This window comes from Maniola jurtina, chromosome 15 (genome assembly GCF_905333055.1).
Source record: "Maniola jurtina chromosome 15, ilManJurt1.1, whole genome shotgun sequence".
Taxonomy (NCBI): domain Eukaryota; kingdom Metazoa; phylum Arthropoda; class Insecta; order Lepidoptera; family Nymphalidae; genus Maniola; species Maniola jurtina.
The window spans coordinates 817,178-844,324 of NC_060043.1; the positions used below are offsets into that span (position 1 = coordinate 817,178).

Here is a 27,147-nt window from a genome sequence, read left to right on the forward strand (position 1 = left end):
AAAAACATTGGAAAAAAACAAGGAGTGAAAAAGTGATTGAAAATATTGATAAAATAAACAGTAAAATTAAGAAAAAAATAAATATAAATGATTGCGAAGCTACAGTGGCCAATGAAGTGTTAGAACAAACACATGCAGGTGGCGGGAAGTAGAGTCTCTGACAACGGAAACAGACAAGCTCAACGTAAGGAACGGTGCACTACGACTCATCACTACACTGAAGCTGGAAACCACAAACTAGCGTACCGGCGTGAGGTCTGGAATAAAACTAACGGCACTCATTTTGTATATTTGTTTTTATTAAAAACGCCATTATCATCAATATTAGGATTTATGAAGTTCGGTTTAACGATTACAATTACATTTTATGAGTAGTTATGTCAAGGTTTAAAAGTAAGGAGAAAATAACTATTTGTATATAATAAGTGATGTGAAATTATTTTAATAATTAATAATTATTTAAGTCATAAAACTATCGAGTCTTGCAGCCCATTAGTCAGGCGGTGGTCTTCAAATATTGTCTTTTCGCCAATTTCTTGTGATAGCGTTTAAATGGAAGACAAACATAAAGTAACAATTTTTGGCACCCTTAACCCCATAACTGTGCAGTGTAATGGGCTGCATTACATAGATGCCAATTATCAACAAAAACACTAAGATCCAAGGACAGTAGAATAATAATTTAAGAAGAAAAAAATAAAATTTCAATACAATAACCAATAAATTAATTTAGATTCCTTATAAAATAAGTAAAAATGCCAACAAGAAGTATAAGAACACATCGAATAAGGTCGCCACGCCTGAACGTGCGGTAAGAAAAAATACCTTAACACGTTAGAAAGATAAAAAACTTAAACAGGTCACAGAAACAGTCTTAAACTTGCTAAGATCCTAACTAATGTAGTTTTGACAGGGATGTGTTCTGCTTCTTAGAACACGGTGTAGTATCGCCCTTAAAAACCCATAGACCACATGATCTCCTGAGATCTCCAAAACTTAGCTACTACGATAATACAAACTAAAAAACAAAGATCCTCGAATCACAAGAAATTTTGAATTAATACCGAACCGAAACGAATCACGCTTCTGACTTCTTTTTTTTATAAAAATTATCAATTTTAGTAAATAATTGTACATTTTACTCTAGAGAATATGCCTAATAGTGTACAATTGAAATGCGTACTTAGTCTAATCAGTCTATAGCGTTTATTAATTTTGGCATAATTTTGAATAATTTGTCCTAAATAAAATTCACAAGATCTTTAGTCTAGTACTACGTCGACATAGCCAAATTAACTGCCTCTTTCAGCAGCACATCCCTGTAGTCGTAAATTAAACATGTAGATGCTATTACCGCTATGAATTCAGATAAATCTTATATCTATAGTCAACTAACTTAATTCCCAAACCCAAATTAACAATAAAAACTATCACTAAATTACTACACAAAAACAACAATCCTACGTCTTACGTTCAAAAGTTTGCAATTGGGTTGCAAAATAAAACTTAACATTTTTTTACTTTTTCACCGTGCACGGAATGTTGCGAAATTTTAAAACAATTTAGATTCCATTTTTGACTATCCCATTTTCCCCCCTAATATTTTACTAGCACGAACATCGTTCCAATTTAGCACCAAATCTCTAGTCTTCCAATTATTTAAAAGTATCGTAATAAAGCTTATTAAATATAACTAAACAAATCGTAATGGCTAAGCGTTTATGCAATAGTAATAACAACGTAACCTTATAACGTATAGTATTCAAATTTACTTTAGGAAGCCTCTCATACTTGTTATTTAAAATAGCGGCACCTCACAGGTGCCGAGTGTTCCGAACACTACTCCTAAAATTTAGAAGTTTACGCAAAATATGTCTTTTTTCCAAATCGAAAACAATAATTATGTAAAGCAGGCACTAATATAATTACTTAATGTGTATAATGTTACAATAAATTATATGTTTACATTTACACTTAGATAAGATTTCCTTATTGCTATTAAAATGAAATATAACATTGATTTAGCGATCCAACGCTGAAAAATAGTGATGTTTATTGAACTAGAAAAAGTACATTGACGTTAAATTATAAGAATTGTGTACAACTTGTATGTCTAGATCCAGATAAAAGTTTGCTGATTGTTAAATGTAATTCTAGCACATTTATTGCCTACGATTTAAATAAGCTGGCACAAAAATTCAGACAACAAAGTACACTGACAGGAACTCAGTCGTGCCCAAAACAAACTACGCCAAATTGACAGAACTAACATTCGCGCCGGGCCTTTTCAAAGTGCTTACGAAAAATATACTTCGCAGTTTAGTCATGGCAATTTAGTTTGAAGTTTTGAGCACAACTGTATTGGTTCCAATGTTTGTTCACGAGATTACGCCTATATAACCGAGAGTTTATAACTGACTGGCTTATACCGGGTGTAAGTTGTTATGCAACTCACGTGCCACGTTGATGGTACTATCAGGAACTTTTTTTATTTTATAAAATCACCTGGTGTTAAGTGATTACCGCCGCCCTTGAACATTTGCAGCACTAGAGGTGCCGCCGATGCATTGCCGGCCTTTCAGGAATTGTTGGTCCGCCCCTTGAATATGCTCATTGTAATCTAGTGAAAACACCTCCGACTTCACTCAACTTTAACATTGAAAGTTTAAACTCAATCTGATGAACGATGCGCTAACGCACAATTAACTGACGGACACACGGACAAACATTATTTTTTATATATAAGAGCCTTCAAACTTTATAATTTTAAGGCTCTTTAGCCAGCTTTGTTTGTTTCGGTTGTGTAGTCGCACTCGTGATAACTTCAACTATGTTGACAAAACTTTGACATCAATATCTACACTGAAACTGTCTATTATACACTGATATGGTTATTTAGGAAATTACACATTCAAAAACAGCTGCTCTGAATCTAGACCGCAATACAAAAACCGTCTAAAAACTTGTCGCCTATATAAACAAAAAAAATAATAGTTTTATGACTATGCAATTATGGCAAGCAGAAAAATTTCATTATTAAAAAATTCACACTGTTGAAATTTAGGAACATTAACACTGAGAATTATTAAGATTTAATAGTAATTACCTATTAAGTATTTAATTTTATCAATAATGTGTTGTTTGATTAGTTTATTCCAACGAAATAACTACCCTAACTCAGTATAAAATGAATATAATAATTATTAAAGTTTAAAATGATAAAAAAACATGTCGAAAAGAAATGAATAACAACAAAATAATAAGAAACGAACACAAGGTAGTGATAAAACTTACGATTGAAAACTAAAATCTGACTAAACTAAAAAAATATATTATAGCCATAATATTGATTCGCTTAAAATGGCACCTTGCGATTCACTTAATGCTTGTGCATTGACAAAATAACGCGAAAATAATCGAAAAAAGTAAAAGAGAGTGAAACAAACAGTCGACTAGATAGAATAACAGTAATATAAAAGTAAAATTAGTCGACTCTTAGAGTAAGTGATGTGAATTAGTAGTTGGTTTGTGATGCCGTGTCTATTGTAGTAGTCCTGTTCGGTGGTTGTGTAACGAAACCTGTGGTATTGTATTGTACTGTACTGTAGGTGTGGTGACGTGCGTCTGCGGGTGGCTGTTTAATCAAATGTCGGTTCTATTGGTGCTACGTGTTCTCTTTCAGTCTTACAGTCAATGAACAAAACACCTAAATAAAATAATAAATTTGAAAAGCCTCATTAGCCAATTATATATTTGTGTATATAATTTTATTTATTTTTAAATAGATTTTTAGTAATCTCGTATAAATATCTAAGTGTGAGATCATGAAGGTAAAAGTACAGAATAAATAAAATTGCAAAACGCCGAAAAATGAACACAACGTTGAAAACAATATGCCTCTTTTGTTACTTACAACGAACACTGTTCCTTTTATAAATTTAAGCCTAATATATAAATTTACAGCACCAAGATTTTCCTCTTTTTTCTCAAAATATTAATTTTTCTCTTCGCCTTATTGTCACACATTTAACAATAGTGTAAAATTCAGGAATCCTCATACCGCAGTATTGCACTCGGCGGGCGTACGATCGATTCTCTAAAAAATTCGTCCGAAAGTCGCCCTCCCTAGGACTGGAATGTTAATTTTCCATAACGTCGAAGTAAACTCTGATCAGAGTCGGCGCCGCGACCGACCCACGAGATCGCCTCCACAAGTTCCAAGATAAACTTTAAAAGAGAAATGTAAATAAAATAAATCGCGACACTAACATGTCAATAATCTCTGCGAGATAAAAAATATAAATCATCTACTATACGATAGAAAATAAGGAGTCGCTAGCGCCCGTCGGTCTCGCGCCTACACGTTGAACTGGTCCTTGAACTTGTAGAAGTCGATGGCGTGCGTCTGCAGCGCGGGCTTGGCGTCGGGCGCGGGCAGCGGCGGCAGCGCCGGCGGCGCCTGCGGCAGGCCGCGCTGGCGCCGGTGGTAGATGCTCTTGTGGTTGTTGAGCGAGTTGAGCGTGCGGAACACCTTGTGGCACAGGCCGCAGCGCGCCGAGTGCAGCGGCTGCAGGTGCTGCTGCTCCGTGTGCCGCTTGAGCGTGAGCCGCGTGGACAGCAGCTTGCCGCACACCTCGCATCGGTGACCCGCCCCCAAGGGGCCCACTGCGCCACACATAACAACCAACATTAGCGCATTAGTCAAGGACCCGCACGCGCGGGGCATACCAACACCACAGCGACCGCTCGGATCCAACGGGTCCCATTTCAACGGAACCAATTGGCACAATTCAGTGCCGCCAAAAATTTCTCACGGGTGGCAATTTAGCGAACCTGGGTTGTAGAGGCAATTCAAACGTGATTCGATTATGAAAATTTGACTAATGCGCTTTTTTGTAAAAAGGAGCGTTGGTGGTTATGCGTGTACCGATCACAGATGTCCCAATTGGTTCCAGAAAGGCGAGTGTAAGCGTACCGCCGTGGTGGCCGCGAGGCGACGACGGCTCACGCTTACACGCAAGCGTACATTTTAGTAACGATAGTTATAGATACATAATATATAGAGTCTGGCGATGCGCATGCAAGTACACGTAAAACTATGCTATGTACAAATGTTAGGAACATATCGCGTTACATTTTTATTTAAACTTAACAGAGGTCTACGGGCAAGACTATGGCTATGTTTTAGGTGGTCGGGATGGCAGCTTGGGTTCCTCGAATGGCAACGTCTGGCCGCGGGCGGGGCAGCGCCGCGCGTCAGTTGACGGGGTAGAAGGGGCCCTGGCCGGCGGAGGGCGGTTGCTGCTTGCGGTGGTAGATGGACTTGTGGTTTCGCAAGCTATTGAGGCTGGAGTATACCCGCCGGCAAATGTTACACACGGGCTCCCTGGACGGTCGCATGTGAACGTTTTGGATATGCCGTTTGAGGCGCGTCAGGGACGACAAGCTCTTGTTACAGGGCTCGCATCGGTACTCTTCCTGGGGGGTGCGGGCGCCACCTGGTCACAACACAAGCAGTTAGCCCCATCGAAGCTTCCGAACGCACTTTTAATGCACTCACTATCGTAGCCTCTCGTTACTCTCAAGCACCGCCACCCCCCTTTACTGATGATAGCCATCCGACGCGTCGATATAGGCAATGCCAAGCGGTATTAGTAACGCAAATATCTCTTCCTAACCCGACCTACGGCTTAGTTAAGCTCAGCGATGATTGTGTGATGAATAAGTCGCCTGTTTTCATAACAACTTGTGGGACGCGGTATCGGCGAGTGCAGTTTCAAATTTCTCGAACAAAAGCGTTAGTAGTCTTCAATGAAATATCTTTTTTTTTAAATAAACTGACATCGCGCAATCGCTACGTACTAAAATTCCATTGTCCAATCTTGTGTCCCCGTGATACGATTCCCAAGACAATAAAGATTAAGGGTAATTCGAGACTGCTTTTAGAAACACGAATGATTCATGGGATCTTTTATTTTGTGAATGACAATAATATTCGATCGGATTTGTTCCATATTTATGTATTCTTGATTTTATCGTAATTTTCTTCAGTCTTCATTTTAACCGGCACGCTTTTTTATTTAATTAAGTAAGCCAATTGAATATTATGTTTAGTGCGTTTTGATATCTAACAAAGAGGAACTAAATGAATTTATTTGAATAAAAAGGATAGAGTCGAATATTAAAAGAACTGAAGGAGTCGAAAAAAAAGAAGTAAAGTAGGAGCGACGGGACAAGGGATTTTCCTAGCGTAAGTTATCAAGACACATCTAGAAAACAAGCTAGCAATTCTCTGGTATAGAATACATTAAACTAGAGTAACAATACAGTAACATGCACGCCACGTTGCGTTTTGGTTCAATGATCAGTTCTCATTTCCACAGAGCGGTCAAGTCTGACAAATGAAAAAAGATTCTACGTACGAGAGTCCATCGAACCATAACACAAAAGCTAACATTAATATTGAATACAAAACACAGAGCACATAATGAAGACATATATATTTATATATATAAATATAGGTTAGGAGTAGATATATTAGAATACATATATTACAATATATTATTATGTCACGTGATAATTGCCTCATACATTTTGTAAAAAATATAAAACCTAATAATGATATATAAACCTAATAATGACAGAGCAGAGAGGAAGCGGTGATGGTGGCATACGACAGACAGTGCATTAAAATATCGTTTGTTTCAATATATGTAGGTATGCATAAAATAAACTTGTTGCTAGACAAGCCGCGACTCACCTTGAGATGTGCTCGCCATTCCATCTGGAGCCAGCGGACTCTGCAGACCTGCAAGTAGCGATGGCTCTTATTCATTCGTCGATAGAACCAATAGCCTATTTTGTTATCCTGCGCTTTAAATTAGTATATCTTTAAGTACCGTATCGAATATTTAGAATCTACTGCCACCATATTAACTGCATTTAGTTTCGGGTTCGTTAATACTTAAGTATTGAACCTAAGACAGAAAAATTTATCTATCATTTTTTTTTTCGCCGGAGGTTCCTAATTGGTAATCTCATACCACAATTATCTAAAATCCACGCCAATTATTGAATAAACCTATATTGAAGCCTCCTTACTAAAATTCATTTTCAAATCATTCAAATTCATTTTATCTTAAATTAACTAAACAGTAAGACACTAAATAAAACAAAAAAATATATCACAAAAGAAAACACGTCACAAAAAGCAATTACCGGCCAATGTGTGATCAGTGAGCGCTGTCATGCTATAGTTGTAGTTGTGCTGTGATGTCGCGAAGAGCTTGGTGTCGGCGGGTGATATAAACGGTGAAGATGGCAGCTGCGGTGGCGGCGTGCGGTCGTCTGCTTCTGCAGAGCTCGCGCGGGAAGGCGGCCCGCATCCCTGAGGCAATCATAATGTAGGCATTAAAGTATGAAACGGATTAAGTTTTATTCTATGACCAGAATTCATTTTATTTTAGGCTCGCTGTAACAATTTGTGTGTGTGTTTATGTGCAATGTTGATAGTAAAAAGAATACCCGGCTGAGTTTGTTGTGGGCTCTTCTCAGATGTGGGCGCGTTTGGAACCCTCGTAGTTACGTAGTTAATAATTATCACCACTATAATATCATCTTACTTTGCTTGATTTGACTATCAAAAAGAATATAATAGTGCCTACTTTGAAAATGATTTGACTTTGAATGCGTGGGTCTGCACTAGATATGGCATAACATTGTGAATTGCATGTTTGAAAAGAGCAACCGCTGAGTTCCTTATTTTTCAAAATCCTTCCATTTCTATATTTTAAAACACTTTTTAAGTAAATTGAGTTTTCCTATAAGTTTCTATTAAGTAATAGGTACTAAGTTACCAAATAAGTCGAAATGGGAGACCGTTATAAATGAACGAGAACAAACTCGTCAACTATGAAGCGGCAATCTAACTTTGTAATAACGTTTCTTTTATCTCCAAATTATTATTATCTTTAGACTACCAACTGTAGCTCAGTGTGACAGCTACCTAATGATTAACTAGTATTATCTACTTTTAATAAAACCACAGACCTAAATAAAACGAAGTTAGGTCCAAATAATTAGGGTAATTCCGGGGGAGATGGCCGTACGGGAGAGATGGCCAATAAATAAAAATACGTCTATTGGGCAATAGATGGCACTAATATTTATTTAGTACGCTTCGTTTCGCGACCGGCGACAAATGTCCGTGAGTTTTTGTCAAAAAAATAAATGAAAAGGTAAGTAAATTCCACTTTTTTGTTTGATTGAATGCTCAATATAAGGCAAGGGGTTATCATATTACGTGGTCGCAAAAAGATTTTACAATATTTGCATGTTTTAGCACAGTTATTGTAAAGTAATTAAGTTTACACGCATTCTAACCTATAAATTATGAATCATAGTGGTATGTTTCTTCTTTTAATTCATATGGCCATCTCTCCCGAACAATCGGGATAGATGGCCTATTATTTTCAGGGTGAGTTAGCCATATAATGTTTTTATGTCGTTGCGGTATTTTAGTTTAGGTATATATATATTAATCAAAACATTCTTTTACAGATGCCCAATACCTACGTGCGTAAAGCAACAGCTGCTCGGGGGGTTTGGGAAGAAGAAGATTTAAAAAAAGCCATGGCTGAAGTGCGAAATGGAAAAATTAAATTAAATTATTATGACAAACCTACACCAACAAAAGTACTGAATGAAATATCGCCGTTGCCTAACAAAATTAAAGAAGCCTGTAAACGCGCCAAGCAGGTTAGTATGCTTTTGACGTCTGAAGATTACATCGCCAAGCAAAAAATAAAAGAAAAAGAAAAGGAAGAGAAGCTCAAGAGACCAAAGAAGATTAAACAAGAAATAGAGACTGATAGAAATAAGGAAAACAAGACTGTTAGAAAACGGAAAGCCATTCGAAGGATCTCAGACAGTAGCTGTGAAGAAGTCCCCATGTCCCTTTGTGATACTTCTGAAAGTGAGAACGACGACAAAGAAGAAGATAACTGTAGAGGCTGTGGAGAAAATTATTACAAGACCCAACTCGTCGAAGACTGGCTGCAATGTAATATTTGTATGCTCTGGACGCATAAAAATTGTACGGAGTTTGAGGATATGTGCTCCGTCTGCGGCAATAAGAAAAAGAAGGAGTTGAAAGGACGTAAGGGCAAAGGGAAAGGGAAAAAGAGTACTGGCTATCACTCCCCCACTCCTATGGCCATCATACCCGGACAAACGGGGAGAGATGGCCAATCGTAAGATTTTTATTTCATGCCTGAATGATTATTTTTGTTTATTTTAAGACTGATTATTGTTAACATTTAATAAGAAATATAATTAAAGTTTCGTTTGTGATTAAAGTAATCGTTTGATTTATTATGATTTTTTGACAATCAGACTTCAAAGTTAATAGGGCCATCTCCCCCGGAATTACCCTATATTATTACCATTTTAAAGTTCCGTACCTCAAAAGGAAAATCGGAACCCTTATAGGATCACTCTGTTGTCTGTCTGTCCGTCTGTCAAGAAAACCTACGGGGTACTTCCCGTTGTAATAATAAGTAATTATGTACCTATTACAAGCTAATGCCCGCAACTTCGTCCGCGTGGATTTGGGAACTCTGATTTGCCGGGATAAAGAATAGCCATGTCACTCTCCAGGCCTTAAACGATTCCCATGCAAAAAACCACTTCCGATCCACACCGATCCGTTGCTCCGTTGCAACGTGATTAAAGGACAAACCAATTAACCAACAAACAAACACACTTTCGCATTTATTATAATACTAGCTGATGCCCGCAGCTTCGCCCGCGTGGATTGGTCAGATCCCCTGCAGCATCAGGATTGAGGAGTTGGACTCAAAATTTTTTATGAAACAATGTCGCAAAGTTTCTCTATCGATTAAAAAAGAAATGACGCAAATCAGTTCAGAAATCTCGGAGATTTCGGTGTACATAGGTAGAAAAACACAACTCCCATTTTGAAAGTCGGTTAAAAAAGTAGCCTATGTTACTCCCTGGTCAATTCTCTACTTGTCTGTGAAAATCCCGTCAAAATCGGTTCAGCCGTTCCCAAGATTAGCCTTTTCAAACAGACAGACAGACAAAAATTTTAAAAACGTGTGATTCAGTTATAGTATCGTTCAAATAACCATATGACCTTAATATGCGGTAGTTATTTTGAAATTACAGACAGACACTCCAATTTTATTTATTATAAATAGTATAGATGGGTAGTGATTATAAGCCAAGTGAGTTATTTGACTCTAACACGATTCCGGGTACACGTTCTAGTTAGAAGTCGTCTCTAATACTCAGTAACTCTCAATGTCATGGCATACGTGCCAATGAAGTACCAACTTGACGTTATGTTTCATTATGTTGTTTTACTTTTAAAAATTCCTATTTGTTTAAAGCTTTTAACGCAAAGGGTTTTGGTTTGATTTAAAAAATTACTCGCTACTCTGATACAGACTAACCATACGCATAACTGCTACCCGATTGCGGTAGAATGACAGCTACAATGTCACGATCTCAATCACCTCTGATTGGTTGACGCTCGCTCACTATTGGCTAAAATGCATTGTTGTAACAAGAATAGTCTACATTTAGGCATGTAATATATGAAAACTGGAATTAACTCCCATCGCCGGTGTTCCCACTAGATTACAACATGGGGTTATTCAAGAGGCGGACCAACAAATTCCTGGAAGACCGACAACCCAACGGCGGCTCCTCTGGTGCTGCAAATGTTCATGGCTGGCGGTAATCACTTAACACCAGGTGACCCGCCTGCTCGTTTGCTCGCTATTTTTTTATTAAAAAATAATGATTGATGCAGGTTTTACGCAATAGAGCTACGGATTTGACAGCATAGATCTGTGGAAAAATGCATAAATGGGTGACTTTTACCAACTCACAAGTGGTCTGTGATGGGAATGTGGCGGCGTGTCATCCGTGCTCCTGTCGATGTCAGGGTTCGACTGGCAGATCATGTCCAGAGGCTCGTTCTTGACTTCATCCATTAGCCGCGGGGATGGCGATGAGCTGGAATTCGAGATGCCGTTCCCGTTGCCTTGTTCGTGCGCGCGAGTGTTGTTCATCATCGAGTGGTTCTTTGTTGAGAAGTCGTGGATTTGCGGTTGATCGTTGTTGTTGTCGTGACGGACGCGTTTGATGACGTCGGGCGAGTTGTCCGCTGAGCGGGACATCCGGCGTGGCGGTAGAGGAATGCGGCGCATGATTGAAGGCGGGTGGAGGAGCGCTTCCTCGAGCTTCTCTGTGTAGCTTGGCGTGTGGGGAGCGTGAGGGGTGTGTGCGGGGTGGGGCGGCGTGTGGGGAGATGACGCTGCCGCGGCGGCTGCGCGTGCGATGCTCTGCACTAACGGCTGTGAACCAAAATGCTGGGTTAGAAAGATTACAGTAGGGTTAGGAGTAACGAGATGTTGTCGGTCCCTTGTGCTCCGTCGTCAGCGGTGGGAGGTTTTTAGTCGGTAGGAGTCTGACTAACCAATGCTCCCCCGTGGCCTTCTCACGGTAAAAAAGAATAATTATAAGATTTGACATCTTGCAACGTTAATAAGATTTAAATTTCGATAAGTTCATGAATTGAGTTCAATATGGTTTGTTAGGCAATTCAGACGTTAGACAAAATTAGTAATTGTTTCCAATATTGAATCAATTCAAATTAATTATATTTAAAATGCACTTACTACATAACTGATTAGATGGTATTTTAAATTAACTTTTTATTTAAAGAATATGCACCATAAATTAAAACAAGAATAATTTACATTTTCATACCTACCTCTTATTAAAATATGGTATTTTAATCTAAATTCTAATGTGGTTTAGTATGTCTAGACGTAGTTATCTATTAATGGCAACATTTGTTGAAGAATTTCATGTTTTGCCATTTGGTTAAGTACCAATTTTTAATAGCCTATATTATTACTTGTTAGGTATATGCTATCATCATTTTAGCCTGCGGAGACTGGCGGATGTTCACTATTAAACATAGCCCTTTTCCAAAAAATGTCACCACACATGGTCCTCAGCCTTCCTCTTACAGCCATTTTCCGCTACCCTCTTTATATCGTTGAATTATCTGAAGAAATAGGCTATCACCACCAACCCATCGCTGGCCCACTACTGAACACGGAGAATTAGAATCAGAAGAATTTTGGCCACCACGCTGCCGATAGCAGTCGAAGTTCGGATAGCAGTCTTCACACGTCATCTTTGAGAACATTACGGACAACTCTCACGCATGCAGGTTTTCTCACGATGTTTTCCTTCACAGTTAAAGCAAGTGATATTTAATTGCTTAAAACCTGTAAAAGTTAGAGGTGCCTGGGATCGCAAGCCCGACCTTCTGTTGATCCGGGTGACGGCTTAACCGCTAGGGTATCACCATATTTACCGCTATAGATAACTAGCTCATGCCCGCGTGGATTTAGGTATTTAGAATCCCGTGGGAACTCTTTGATTTTCCGGGTTAAAAAGTAGCCTATGTCACTCTCCAGGTTTTTAACTACGAATATATCCATGCATACAATCACGTCGAACCGTTGCTCCGTTGCGGCGTGATTAAAGGACAAACCAACAAACATACTTTCGCATTTACCTATAATCAAGCCTATAATATGGATGGGTAATAACCTGGTAGTCATAATAGAGAGAGAGAGAGCCAGCGCGTCCCAGACCTTCGTTATTTTATAAAAGCTGAAAGTTTCTCTGCGACTACGAAGTTTGGATCATGGTGGCTTTGGGAGATAATTACAGGTAATAAAGGTGTAAAAAATCTTACGTCACAGTATAATATCTAATTTTTTTATACTTTCTTCGGAATAGTATTAGAAATCTCGTCATGCATTGCCAGACACTTAGTGTCCTGGCAACCCTGTACCAGACAAGGTCTGGCACGCTCTGGCTCTTAGTCCATAAGGTCATCATGTCATATTTTTTTTAAAGAATATTAGCTATGCTAATCATGACTAATACTACCCTTTCCCCTGCAATTAAGCGTAAAGCTTGATCTAGACAATAGTGCAACGGGTGGGGTTTGAACAGCCGACCTTTCGGAATTCAGTCCGCCCCTAAACCGTTGAGCTATCGAGGCTCACATATAAATAAATAGAAGATGTAATTTACCCCCTGAGCGTCGTCATTCTGTGTGAGGCCGGAGACTCGGAGCACCTCCGCGGTCTTGAGGAAGGAGGACAGGCTGCGCTGGTGCACGTTCACCTCGCCGTGGTAGATGAACTCCACCAACGCGTTCAGGTCCGTGAACGCCACGTCCTGGAGTACTATCACCGGATGTTTGCATGGTGTTGACTGTAAAAGAGCACCATGGTAAGATAATGGCTTAATTAACTCAAGAAAGACCGAAAATTGTTTGCGCAACTTGGCTTTACACAAGTTTAAATAAAAAAGCGGTCAAGAGCGAGTCGACACACACACGAAGGGTTCCGTACCATCGTACAAGTCTCTGAGTAACAAATATTTTTAGTCAATAAATAAAATGCGTATTAAATAATAACGACTGGCCACGGCTACGGGTAGCTTATTAAAATATCTTAGGGATCTCTAATTTTTTTTAATATAGCCTATGTCGCTCAGGAATAATGTAGTTTTCTATTTTGGAAAGAATTTTCAAAATCGGTCCAGTTGTTCCAGAGATTACTTTCTGCAAACAAACTTACAAACTTTATCACTTTATAATATTTCAGTCTAAATTAGTATAGATTGATAATAGGTACTTAACTAAGTAATTATTTTAATATAATAAATATTCAATCAGCTTAAACTATGTTAAACATACGAGTAAATACATAGAAAACTTGTCTAAGTACAACAAAACTGCAGTTAATACGACACAATAATAATCATTACCTACCTACTAATTGGTCTGCAATTTCTATTATCGCTCTTGCATATTAACTAGGCAGGTAATAACTATAGATCGCGACAGGTCGACATGGCAATCGGGGTGGGGATGCCCCGCACACCCGCATAGCCCCTGGGTTAACCCGCTACAGGTAAGCGCGGGTGACGTGCGGGTGTGCGGGCGTCCCCCCGTCTCATACCCCGATAGCCAAGTCCACCTGTCGCGAACTACACTTTTAATAACCCTCGACCCAAAAAGAGGGGTGTTTTAAGTTTGACGTGTGTATCTGTGTATCAGTCTGTGCCATCGTAGCTCCTAAACTAATGAACCGATTTTAATTTAGTTTTTTGTTTGAAATGTGGTTTGATCGAATGTTCTTAGCTATAATCCAAGAAAATTGGTTCAGCCGCTTGAAAGTTAAAGTTCTTTTCTAGTTACTGTAACCTTCACTTGTCGGGGGTGTTATTTAATTTACACTTGTTAACGTTCACTTACTACTTAAGTTGAATGCGTTACCGATTGCATATTTTCACCGGTGACAGGCAAGTCAGGTTGGCCGAGTGGTCTAAGGCGCCAGATTTAAGCTCTGGTTCCCGAGAGGGAGCGTGGGTTCGAACCCCACACCTGACAAACTGTTTTTGCTTTTTTTAATTTTTTAAACCATTTTTGGGTTCCGTAGTAAATAAGAAACACTTGTAGTTCACCATATCCGTCCGTCCGTCCCTCCTTCCGCGGCTTAGGTTTAGTAGTTTGAAGTTTCGTCAGCAAAGGAGAGTCTACGCCTATGAGTCTTCTAGCTCGACAAGATCTTTTTATTGAACTATTGGCCATTGTGGCCAAATCTTTATCGTGGAATCATGACGAATTTGTCAACTTCGAGATTTTTATAATATGAATCATTTTAAATTTTGCAATGATTTTACGCTGACTATGTCGTCCGATTGTTTTGAAATGGAAATTATAATGAATGATTTGATTTGAAGATGTAGTAAGTAACATAAATTAGTCATACTCTCGGTGAAAATATTTAAGGTATAGGTAGGTACCTAATTAACATTATAATATGTATTGCAAATAATATGACATTCTATAGTAAATAGCTTAAGTAGTCAAGTTGGTTCGGAAAGCACATTCTACTGAAAAGAGCTGATATTATGAAACTCAGTTCAGTTCAAATGTTCGAATTAGTGTGGAATAACGGTAACCTTTTGTTATAATGAAATTCCACAAACAATTTTAGACTTCCCACCCCAACCGTAGGTACAATACGTGTCGCTCACCCAACAAGTACCTACTTTTAGAAAAGTTAAGGGTAGGTCGCACATTTTCAATTTCGAAACTGCTTTTCTCAGTATAATTATGTAATATAACGAATATCATCATCATCATTATCACGATCAACCCATCGCCAGCTCACTACAGAGCACCGGTCTCCTCTCAGAATGAGAAGGGTTTTGGCCAAAGTCTACCACGATGCTGGCCAAGTGCGGATTGGCAAACTTCACAAACCATTGGGAATATAATGGAATAAACTCTATGGCAGTTTTCGTTAAACCCATACTCCTTTGGTTTCTACACGGCATCGTACCGGAACGCTAAATTGGGTGTAGGGTGTAGGGTGTAAGGTAGTAAAGTGGTAACTAGCCACGGCCGAAGTTCCCACCAGTTCAGTAGTGGGCTGGCAATGGGTTAATGACGATGACGAGAATAGGTACTTACTTTTAGTAGTTCCCGGAAGTAAGGGCTACAGGCCGAGAGTACGACCCTGTGTGCTTTCAAACTCTTCCCATCGCAGGCCAGGGTGACGTCGACGAAGTCCTCGTCATCCCGAAGGTTCTCGAAGGCGCTGGTGATGCTGCTCTGGTAGTTGTTCCACCTTAGGCAAAAGTGTTGTGTGTCCACCATCTTGTTTTGTTTCGTTTACTGCCAGTTATCGAGTCATGGGTGTCTTATCTGTGGACGAGAAAGATGAGTTAGCTTTCATGGAAATCTGAAAAGTTTGTTTGTAGGGTTCTGTACCCGAAGGGTGCCAACGGACCCTGTTAAGCTTCCGCAGTCCGCCCGTCCATCTGTCTGTCAGCGGGCTTTATCTCGTGAACCGTGATAAGTAGAGAGTTGGAATTTTCACAGACGTGTATTTCTATTGCTAGCAGCAATAACAAATAATAAAAATTTCAAGATGGCCGCTATAAGTGGTTTTTGTTGTACGATGGTTTGGAAGTCTTCATGTGCTAGTCCGACTCGCATTTGACCTGACTCGCATCTTTTTGATTACAGACGCATAGAAATTCCAAGCGTATATCTTTATCGAGGCATCTAGTTAAAAGTTTTGAGAGCTTTCAATTCATATGCAGCAAAGGAAAAGTGACTCAACTGGGAGGAGACCCGTGCTCTGTAGTTAACCGGCGATGGGTTGATCATGATAACAGGGAAAGTTACATTACAAACAGCTTTAAATAGAAACGTGCATTGGCGATAGCATAAAATAATAATTGTGCAAAAAAATAGCACAAATGTGCAATAATTCATCACACAATGTAATAAACAATCGATATCTTCGTGTCTTACTATCGAGTGACCCGTTTTTATAATCATTGTTTTTAATTATTGTGTAACTTGCAGATCTAGTAGTCAGGCGTGATAGCTTTTTGATAAAATTTTTTTTAATTTTCATAATTCTCTGATATAATGTAGGTACCTATTTTCAAACCAGGGTGCGTTTCCTTTGTAGCTTTAATAATTTTAAGTTTACGTTTTTACATTAACTACTAAGTAGTATCCCACCAAAAACATTTCATGTAAAATATTGCCAAGACTCACAAGTTCATAATGCTTTCACTGTTAAAAAGTTATGAGATCTCTAGTAGAGCCAAGCCCCTAGCTGAGCTTAGAATTTCGCTGCCCATGGGACCTATCCCAAGTCCAAAGTATATAGCTCTTAAATGCTCTTGAGTATATCACATTTATAACAATAAAGAACAAATAACTCTACTTACAAGCTCTGATTCTACAAACCCTAAATCTTGGTTAAAAAAGGACGGCTTGGCCGTTTAATGTTCGTGGTACTTTTATCTGATATGATATTTAAGCCCGGAATAGCTTGTGCGACAATCATGAAGTATAATACAAATTAGTAATTGTCGAACAAACTATTCCTTATGACCATAATATAATATGTTATGTCATGTAATAGTTTTACGAACATTAAACGGCCAAGCCGTACTTTTTTAACCAAGATTTAGGGTTTGTAGAATCAGAGCTTGTAAGTAGAGTTATTTGTTCTTTATTGTTATAAATGTGATATACTCAAGAGCATTTAAGAGCTATATACTTTGGACTTGGGATAGGTCCCATGGGCAGCGAAATTCTAAGCTCAGCTAGGGGCTTGGCTCTACTAGAGATCTCATAACTTTTTAACAGTGAAAGCAGTATGAACTTGTGAGTCTTGGCAATATTTTACATGAAATGTTTTTGGTGGGATTTCATTTCTTTTTGGCAGGTGCCCTAGATTTTTTTTTTTTGGATCTATTTTTTGTAGGTACCTACATCATTTTCATGGCCCGCTCTCTATCGTTACCTCTTTTTTTAAAAGCTTTTATTCCACTTGCAATGTATGTAACTATGTTTGTTTGAGTGGAATCTTGCAACTCAATTTTAAAGCAGATATATCAAATTTTAGTCTTTTAGGACTTCAGGAAACACATTTTTTAAATGTACAGACTGGGAAAAGTTTATTTTCCTGTTGTTTGAATGAAATCCCTAGCCTACATAACAAATTTCAGTCTTCTAGGACTTAGGGAAGTACTTTAGAACTTTTGACTAAAGGGGTTTTGAATGGCAATAAATCTGAAACCATAACAGGTAGACAATTGATACTTGGTAAGTTTGATAAGTCTGTCAAGGACATATTATCCTGAAAATATCAGCATTCTTAGCGATAGACTTTATAAATAATTTGCTTCCCCCATACGTGGGAGTGGAGGGGGAAAATTTTGAATTTCTTAATTTTCCTGTAGTTTGTATGCAATTTATAGTATACACACGAAATTTCAGTCTTCTAGGACTTCGGGAAGTACCCTAGAATTACAGACTAGAAGTTTTGACTGTCAATAAATCTGAAACTATAAAAGCTAGACAATTGATACTCAATGCGTTTAATAAAGCTGCCAAGGACATCTTATCCTGAAAATATCAGCATTCTAGCGACAGAATTTACAGATTTGCTTCACCCTTAAGAGGCGTAGAGGGGGGGCATTTCCAATTTCTTAATTTTCCTGTAGTTTGTAGTCAATTTCTAGTCTACATACCAAAATTCAGTCTTCTAGGACTTCGGGAAGTACCTTAGAGGTTTTGAGTAGAGGTTTTGATGATCATCAGTGAGGGACGAAATCGGCGTATTTTAGGTATCAATAAATCTGTAACCATAAAAGCTAGATATTTGATACTTGGTATATTTGGTAAATTTGGTGAGGACACCTTATACTGAAAATTTCAGCTTTCTAGCGTCATCCAGACCGAAGTTATGACGGGTCGAAAATACGGCGAAACACTTCGAGAAAAAGGTACGTAGCGCCCCGGCCGCCGTTTGGCTCGTCTTGGCGGGGGCACTGCCGTGCCCCCTGATTTTCTTGACTGTCTGTTTATTAGTTTACCTTGTTAGTCGAAAAAAGTTTACAATTGATTTTAAAATAACTTTCCGATGAGGTTTAAATTTTAACTTAAAACTTGTGGTTACGTGATATTTGTACTAAAATAAGAATATATGGTATTAATTTCTTAAATAGGTACGTTTTTACAAAGTCTTTACAAAATTTCAGAGTCGAAAACATACAGTGTTATTGTTATTAAAACAAAGCCTAAAACAAAAGGCCTAAAAATATTTCACGGCGAAGCACACGTGAAATATGGCCTTTTGGATTTGGCCTACCTCTTATTCAAAGGGGGTTCCTTACAATCTTTTTGTGGCCCAAACCGAACAATATCTTTTCAGCCATTTTTCCGCCATTTTTAGGAAAGCGAAGTATTGTTTTGTTTCATTTTATGGTTTCCGAGTTAATCAGAAGTTAACAACGAGTATTAAAGGGCAAAAAGTTGTAAAGTTCACGGAGACCTACTCGTACCTATTGCAATGTTTTTACTCTTTTGTATGGTTTGTACCGCGAAAGAAAATATTATGTTTATAAGCGAACTTGAAAAGTATTAAATTGTACGTAGTATACCTGAATTGTTTACGAGTTTTTGTTGTGAAAGGTTATTTTAAAATCTTAAAAGTATTCGTATAAGAGTTTATATAATGAAAACTTTCAAACCTAGATGAGTACTACTTATTCCACAACGATTCTTTGTGGTTGCTAGGGTTCTGTACCTCGAAAAGAAAAAAGGTACCCATATAGGATCCCTTCGTTGTCTGTCTGTCGTGTCTGTCAAGGAGCCTATAGAGTACATCCCGTAGACCTAGAAACATGAAATTTGGCAGGTAGGTACGTAGGGCCACGTAAGACAAAAAATTCGAAAACCGTAAATTTACGGTTACATCACATAATAATTTAAATTTTTTATTTAATTTTGCATCGGTAGAGTCTACATCTCTTAAGGATGCTCCGGGGTCGGAGTGAAACGTACCTTGAGTGTGTTTTAGATTTCGGTGCTTGGTGGCTTGCTGTTCTTGCATGTTTAACATGAGACCTGCTACCTACCTATTGTAACTTTTTAACATACTTACGGTTTTTTTTAAATTTTTGTATTTGTGCCAGAAAATTGAAAAAATAAAGTGGAAAAGAAAGAAAAAGTAGACCCTTGGCAGTGCGAGAAGTTGTATAGATACAACAAAAATAGAAAATAACAACGAAAAAACTTAATAGTTATTATTATGCATCATTATATTAGGTATGTTTTGTTCTTTTTATTGGGTTATTAAGCTCATCGTTCCTTGAATATTTGCGATGCTATGTGCATTACTAATGCGTGATGGTAGTAGATACATTTTTCCAATGATGCGATAGTCTTCGATTCCGAGTAACGCAAACTAATCACGCACTTCTTCGCGTATCACATAATAAGAATAGGAAAATGGCGCTTATTGCCTAGGCAGTAAGAGCGTGGGACATTAATGGAGTTTTTAAACAACCGTAGACAATAACCCAGTGGCCGACATTACGACAATAATGATCCGGTTACTTATTGGTAGGAATGTTACTATCTTGACGTGGACATCATGATACGGCTGTCATTAAAACCTAAATCTAAGTAGGTATTTTAGGGTTAAAAACCGGCCAAGAGTCAGACTCTTGGACCGAGGATTTCGTACTCGGGCATTTTTTCAGACATTTTGCATGATAGATCAAAAACTATTATGCATAAAAATAAATGATATTTGTTTTATAGTTCAGTAAATATGTAAGGAATAATTAGATGCCCTCCGAAAAAATACCTACCGTAATTTGACATAATGTATCGTTAGGGGGGCATGTCAAGAGGTCACAGGAAAAATAAAAAGGTCGCGCTGATTGCTGATTTTGAGAAATTCAAAAAATGAATTAAAAAAATTTGAAATGCTTTTTTCTTGGAAAATATTGGTTTTAGGAAAAAGTTTCCTAAAACCAATGTTTCCTGTGACCTCTTGACATGCCCCCCTAACGATTCATTATGTCAAATTACGGTAGGTCTTTTTTCGGAGGGCAATTTGCATATTGACTGAACTATTAGAATGTACAGGTTTAGTCCATATATTATACCCCACTTGGTATAGTAATTATCCTACTTTGAAAATTGAAACACATTTTAATTTTTATTTATTAGGTATATTAAAACGCACTGTCGCACATTTTTATTAACACCGAAAAGTAAGGGGTGCGTATCGAACTCCCAACCCCTTGAACAAGAGGCCGACGTATTATCCACTAGGGTACCAGTTACCACCAACACCTCACCTTAGGGGATGAATTTTCAAAAAATCCTTAGTTTATGTGAGCATTGCGGATTTTTGAAAATTCACTCCTTAAGGAGGAGAGGAGGCTTAGTAATAGAGTCCCGTTTGGCACACCTTGCGTACGGAACCCTAAAACCGTTTTCATATTAAAGTCGTTTATCCACAGGAGTAGTCTAGAAACACAGAACCCACCCCAAGTCTAGCAATTATCATACGAATGTCGCCATTTGTAAATTCCCACCTCTGAACAAGAGGCCGTCACACCACGCGGCAAATCCTTTGCCATTCAGCCTTTATCTCTATGAAAAGACCTACTCCCTTTGTATGCTGGCCTAATTCATAACAGGAGCGATTTTTATTTATTCTTAAACTACCTGATTCGCGCGACTTGGTCCCTCGATGCACGGATTTATCTATTTTAAGCAACGTCTCAAAAAATAGTGTATACATAATACACTATGTATATGTCTTATAGAAAGACTCTACATGCCAACTTCCAAGTTTGTAAATCCACTAGTTTAGATTGTCCATTGTGGCTGATTAGTTATTGTTAAAATCTTTTAGTCTTACTTAAATAAATAAACTTATTAGTTAGTATAGTTTTTTAACTTATATTTTCGATAATTACAAATGAAAAAAGTAAATGAAAATGTTTATTTAAAGAAAAAGAATACAATGTTTGATGTAATCCTGCATTGCGGGTACATATTTATAGTTATGTTTCTTATGATTTCATTTATCGATCTGTTTAATTTTTATTAGATCGTTTGAAACGTGTTTTAAATAAAATGTTTTTATTTTATTCAATCCATTTCTTAAAACTTATACCATACATAATACACGAATCCTGACTAAAATGTCCGTTTTGGCCTATTTAAAAAACAACTATCCATCTTTGTGAGTGAATCAAAGACTTTTTGTATATTTGTCACTTCGATAAAGGGTTTGGGTGACAATTTACATTATGTACAAATAATTTACAAAAGACCTCCATACCTAGGATAATATTTCGTACCTATTACTCATAGCTTAGTATTTAAATTAGCATATCAATAAAATTCGTTAGATAAGGTATCTACTTACTTCAAGTAACTGAGAACCCAAAGAATGGATTTTTGCGTAATATGTAAAGGGGTAGGTACAGTTTGCGATTTAAACTTGGAAATAACTGAAAAGAAAAATAACGTGAACTGCAAAGATAAGTGAATGAAAAATAAGTTTTCTCAAACTCAAAAAAAAAGGTTTTTAAAATTTTATTATTCAGATAAAAGCGCCCTTGATTGTAAAACAAATTGTTGAATGCCTATAAAATAAAGAATCTACCTACCTACTGGAAGAAAATTAAAAGTTAACAGTAGGTAACTTAAGTACTTACTTATAAAATATATTAGGTACTAGCTGATGCCCGCGACTTCGTGGATTTAGGTTTTTCGAAATCCCGTGGGAACTCTTTGATTTTCCGGGATAAAAAGTAGCCTATGTGCTAATCCAGGATATTATCTATCTTCATTCTGAATTTCAGCCAAATCCGTCCAGTGGTTTTTGCGTGAAGGAGTAACAAACACACACACACACACACAAACTTTCGCCTTTATAATATTAAGTGTGATGAGAAAAAAATGTACTTTTTTGGTTACTTAATAACTGGACATGATGAGAATAATGTTATGTAGAAGTAACTTTGTATTTGGACTTAATTTGGACTTACAAAAACTTAAAAAAGATTAGGTTCTCAGGTTCTCAATTTGGTGCGGAAATATTTTATAGGTACCTAAAGTAACAAACAGGTTTTCCCAAATCTACGATCTAAACCAAGTTAATTACAATTGAATTGACCATTTTATCTATGATACCTAACTACTAACAACCTTTCCGTTTGGGTAAGTACCTAAAATAAAATAAAAAGATAAAAATTCTATGATAAGTGGAAATAACGCAAAAATTGAATTGACGCTAATATTTTTAAGTTGAAAACTCTATATCAGCACTATCTCGCATAGACACGATAAATTATATAACACATGCATTATCATGTGCATTATACCTACCTACTAGATATATTATTTACTAGATAGCAAAATATTAGGGATCTGCATCGTTAAATCAAATCATAACATCCAAGGCCATTGTTGACGACAACACAAATCATCCAACAAGTGTAAATTAAAAATTTATAACACCCTTGACAAGTGAAGGTTACAGTAACTAGAAAAAAGCTGATAACTTTCAGACGGCTGAACCGATTTTCTTGGATGATAGCTAAAAACACTCTCGATCAAGCCATCTTTCAAACAAAAAAAAAAAAAACTAAATTAAAATACTGTGCTCAGTAGTAGGCCGGCGATGGGTTGATCATGATTCATGATGATGATAATAATCATTATTTTCTTCTTTCTTTCTTCTTTCTAGGCAAGATTCCCTATTATTTATTCCCATTTAGCCTACAAAAGATTACGAATCTAGTTTATCGATTTCGTAACTCTATCCGGTTCTCGCTTGACGCTATTTCTTATCGATATATTGATGTCGATAAAATTTAGAAACTACGGTGATTAGCGCATTAGTTCTATTATCAAAGCAATGACAGCTGCCTTTATCAATCATATCCAAATTAGATTACTCTGTAGAACTTGCAAGTGCATTGATAAATTAAATAGATAAATAATAATTTGTTAGAACCTTGAGTATTTTAGTCTTAACTAATTTGAGTTTCCACAAAAAATGTAAGTAGATATCCTTCCTGTTCCTGAAAAGCTGGTAACGCATTGGCGGTTCCTCTGGTGCTGCAAATGTTCATGGCCGGTGGTGATCACTTAAAATCAGGTGACCCGCCTGCTCGTTATATGTACTTAAACATAAATAAAAAGGAGCCAAGTTTATCTAGGTATCAAGGAAGTAAGGTATAAGCTTCGCCGATAAAAGCATTGATATCTAAATGAATGCCACATCTTTTAGAAGTTCTTTAATCAAAGTTACATGAACTTAGTAGTTGTAGTAATCTTTGATTGGTTTTAAACATTTTTAGTGTGTGTGTGTGTGTTTAGCTTGTTAAGTTTTAATATAATCAGTTAATTACATACTTGCGTTTAGCTTACGAATGCACTTGGTAAGTTATCATCCACATACATGATATGTATGGATTTTGTCCGCATTATGTTACGTATTTGTTTATTTAAAATTATAACATGGGTAGGATAGGTATCGGTACCTATGTATATATTTTGTTAATAAATGAATTAGAACCGAGCGCATCATACCGACGATAGCCGGCTGTTATCGCGTTTTTTTTTGTAAATTTAGCGTTTATCACAGACCTAGGCTACCTGATATCTTATCGGTTGTATAGTTTAGGTTTCAGAACGTTTCTAGTGCTATAAAAATGGTTCGATAGTGTGCTATATTATAAATTTTGTAAATGTTGATTCTTACATAATCTCTCCAAACATACTTATTTATTATATTGAGAAACTGAGTATGACATAGGCATATACAATTAAGCCCCTTTAGTTTTGGATTTCACATTTTTTTCGAGACCTTTAGAGCATACTTTGACTAGCTCAAACTTTACTCAGAGTTGAAATAAGACAGAGTTACTTAAACGTGAAATAATTCTTAGGCTGAAATCTACATAGGTATAGCGTAGGCTTTACTTAGGGTTAAAACGAGACGAGGGTTTATGTCAGAGCATCTGAGGTGAGGAAAGTTAAAATATGTAGGTACGCCCTATAGACCCTTAGCAGCTGTTTATAGATCAACTGACTTATAGATATCCACGTGGGTTTAGGTCTTAAGAAAGTCCCGTTGGAACTCCGGATTTGGATTTTCCGGGATAAAAAGTTACTCTCCAAGTCTTTAACTATTTCCAAGTAATCGATAGGTTACACACTGATTGTCATTTAAGTTACACCATTTATTTTAAAATTTATCTCAACATCATCAGGCTGTGGACGTCCACTGCTGGACATAGGCCTTCCCCTTAAGAGCGCCACCACACCCGGTCCTCAGCCTTCCTCATCCAGCCACTTCCCGCCAGCAGCTTAATATCATCGGTCCATCGTGCTGGAGGGCGTCCCACACTACGCTTGCTTAAACGCGGTCTCCACTCAAGGACTTTCCAGCTCCAACGGCCATCGCCTCTACGCCAAGCATGGCCTGCCCACTGCCACTTCAGCTTGCTAATAGTTCGGGCTATGTCAGTGACCTTGGTTCTCCTGCGGATCTCCTCATTTCGGATCTTAAAACTTATCTATTCATATTAAAATATTACTTAAATATAGGTTACATTCTGTCGTTACCTTGTCTAGAAAAACAAATATGTAATGTAATTTCCAAGGTTTTTTTCAAATTGCACAGATGGTGTGTGAATAATGTGTAATTATGGTAATATTTAAATGGGGTTTAGTGTAGAAATAAATAGGTAATAAGATTGCTAGCTTTTGGTCTATTGTTTTATTGTACCTTATAATATCTACTCGGTGTATGTATAAAAAATGTTCTCCTCTATCATCATTTAATAAGTATACTTCTATTTACTCAATTTTTTCCTTGTATACCGATTTCAATACCTACCTAAATAATATGCATGTGGAAGGAAAAAAGAGTACACAGTTTGCATTTTTTAGGGTTCCGTACCTCAAAAGGAAAAACGGAACCCTTATAGGATCACTTTGTTGACCGTCTTTCTGTAAGTCTGTCCGTCCGTCGTGTCTGACAAGAAAATCTATAGGGTACTTCCCGTTGACCTAGAAATTTGGCAGGTAGGTAGATTTAAAAGCACAAGTAAAGGAATAAATCCGAAAACATTAAAATGTGTTAAAATTTTCAAAGTAAGATAACTATACCAAGTGAGGTATCATATGAAAGGGCTTTACCTGTACATTCTAAAACAGATTTTATTTATTTTTATGCATAACAGTTTTTAATTTATCGTGCAAAATGTCGAAAAAATAACCGAGTACAGAACCCTCGGTGTGCGATTTGTCCCCACATAAGTAACCTCCATATTCAAAATTTATTTATTTAGGTTACATGTTCGTGTTTGGGCCACAGAAATATCGGTTCACTAAATTAGGAGCAAATTGGGTGACAGATGGATAGACCCAGTGATCCTATGAGGATTCCGACGTACGGAACCTTACAAAATTGTTTTATCAAGAATTTATCTATTTTAGCACGCTAAGGCAATTTTTTATATCTCTAAAAATATCGGTTGCGTCAATTATGTACCTATTATAAAAATTGTAACTGTTTAATAAATAACGAAACTATAATATAATAAAGTGTCGTTATCTCTGAAAGAACTAAAAACTTAGGCTTTATCTAGCTTAGTGTCAGAGCTCAGTGTCACGACCTACCTACTTGTTATCAAAAATCGACTTAATTATTGCTTTGTGTTATAATAGGTTTTTAAAACCGTATCTATTGATTGAAGTTGACATTAAAATGTAAATATACCTATATGCACTAATTAAGACCTAATTAAAAATACCCGCGCCAGTTTCGCTCGAATGGAGTTTTTGAAAATCGATAGAGGTGATATTTCCAAAAATCCTGAAACAGGTGCTTATTCCTTCATTTATAAATTATAACCGAAAACCCAAATCTAAAAGACGTAACTTGAAAAATGACGGGGGTTTATGCAAACTTTCAACCCCTTTTTGATTTCCATTTTCAAAAATATTTCTTTCTTTTCTAATGTGACTAATTTTACCAAACCATGTACAAGTTGTTATATCTATATTTATACCTATGCTATACCTAAGTTGGTCACCCATCCAGTTAACGGTTAGGGTCAATGTTGCTTAGGTACTGAGACTGATAATGCCTCGTCGTAACTTGACCAGGCCCACACGTCCCTCAGATTTAAATGCAGCTTTCAAAATATTTCCTACTAGATGATGCCCGCGACTTGGTCCGCGGATTAAGGTTTTTTAAAATCTCATGGGAACTCTTTGCTTTTCCGGAATGAAATTTGCCTATGTCAATTTCTGGGACGCAAGCCCAAATACTACCTTTAATATAAATAGGTTAAACGGATGGCCTTTAATCCCATGGGAACTCTTTGATTTTCCGGGATATAAAGTAGCCTATGTCCTTCCCCGGGATGTAAGCTAACTCTTTACCATATTTCATTAAAATCGGTTAAAAAGTCGGTGAAAAGCTAGCAGACAGACAGACAGACAGAAACACTTTCGTATTTATTATATTAGTATGGATAGTATGGACTTCCACACGCCATGGTCTTGGCGAGTCCAGCGGATTTCACAGATTCGTTTTATTTCGTCTGCCCACCTCCGTATGTAATCAGTCATAAGTTAATTGCTAGGTAGTAGGA

General features: G+C 37.3%; 1 protein-coding gene and 1 non-coding gene across 4 annotated transcripts in view; one reads left to right on the forward strand and one right to left on the reverse strand.

Moving 5' to 3' along the window:
* The window catches only part of LOC123872319 (broad-complex core protein isoforms 1/2/3/4/5), a 49,077-nt gene that overhangs the window by 338 nt on the left and 21,592 nt on the right, over positions 1-27,147 (reverse strand). The window contains exons 3-8 of one of the 3 annotated variants that reach the window (XM_045916529.1): positions 15,605-15,838; positions 13,150-13,332; positions 10,917-11,384; positions 7,219-7,387; positions 6,761-6,808; positions 279-4,665 (exon numbers count right to left, since the gene is read on the reverse strand). In XM_045916529.1, coding sequence (XP_045772485.1) covers positions 4,358-4,665; positions 6,761-6,808; positions 7,219-7,387; positions 10,917-11,384; positions 13,150-13,332; positions 15,605-15,790 — 1,362 coding nt within the window. In that variant the 5' untranslated portion in view covers positions 15,791-15,838 and the 3' untranslated portion in view covers positions 279-4,357. Of the gene's footprint in view, positions 1-278; positions 4,666-4,766; positions 5,499-6,760; positions 6,809-7,218; positions 7,388-10,916; positions 11,385-13,149; positions 13,333-15,604; positions 15,839-27,147 lie in introns of those variants that run through there. The other 2 variants (XM_045916530.1, XM_045916532.1) reach the window with 2 other exon arrangements.
* Trnal-uaa lies at positions 14,432-14,515 on the forward strand. Its single transcript has one exon. It is a non-coding gene; the product is annotated as a tRNA-Leu (tRNA).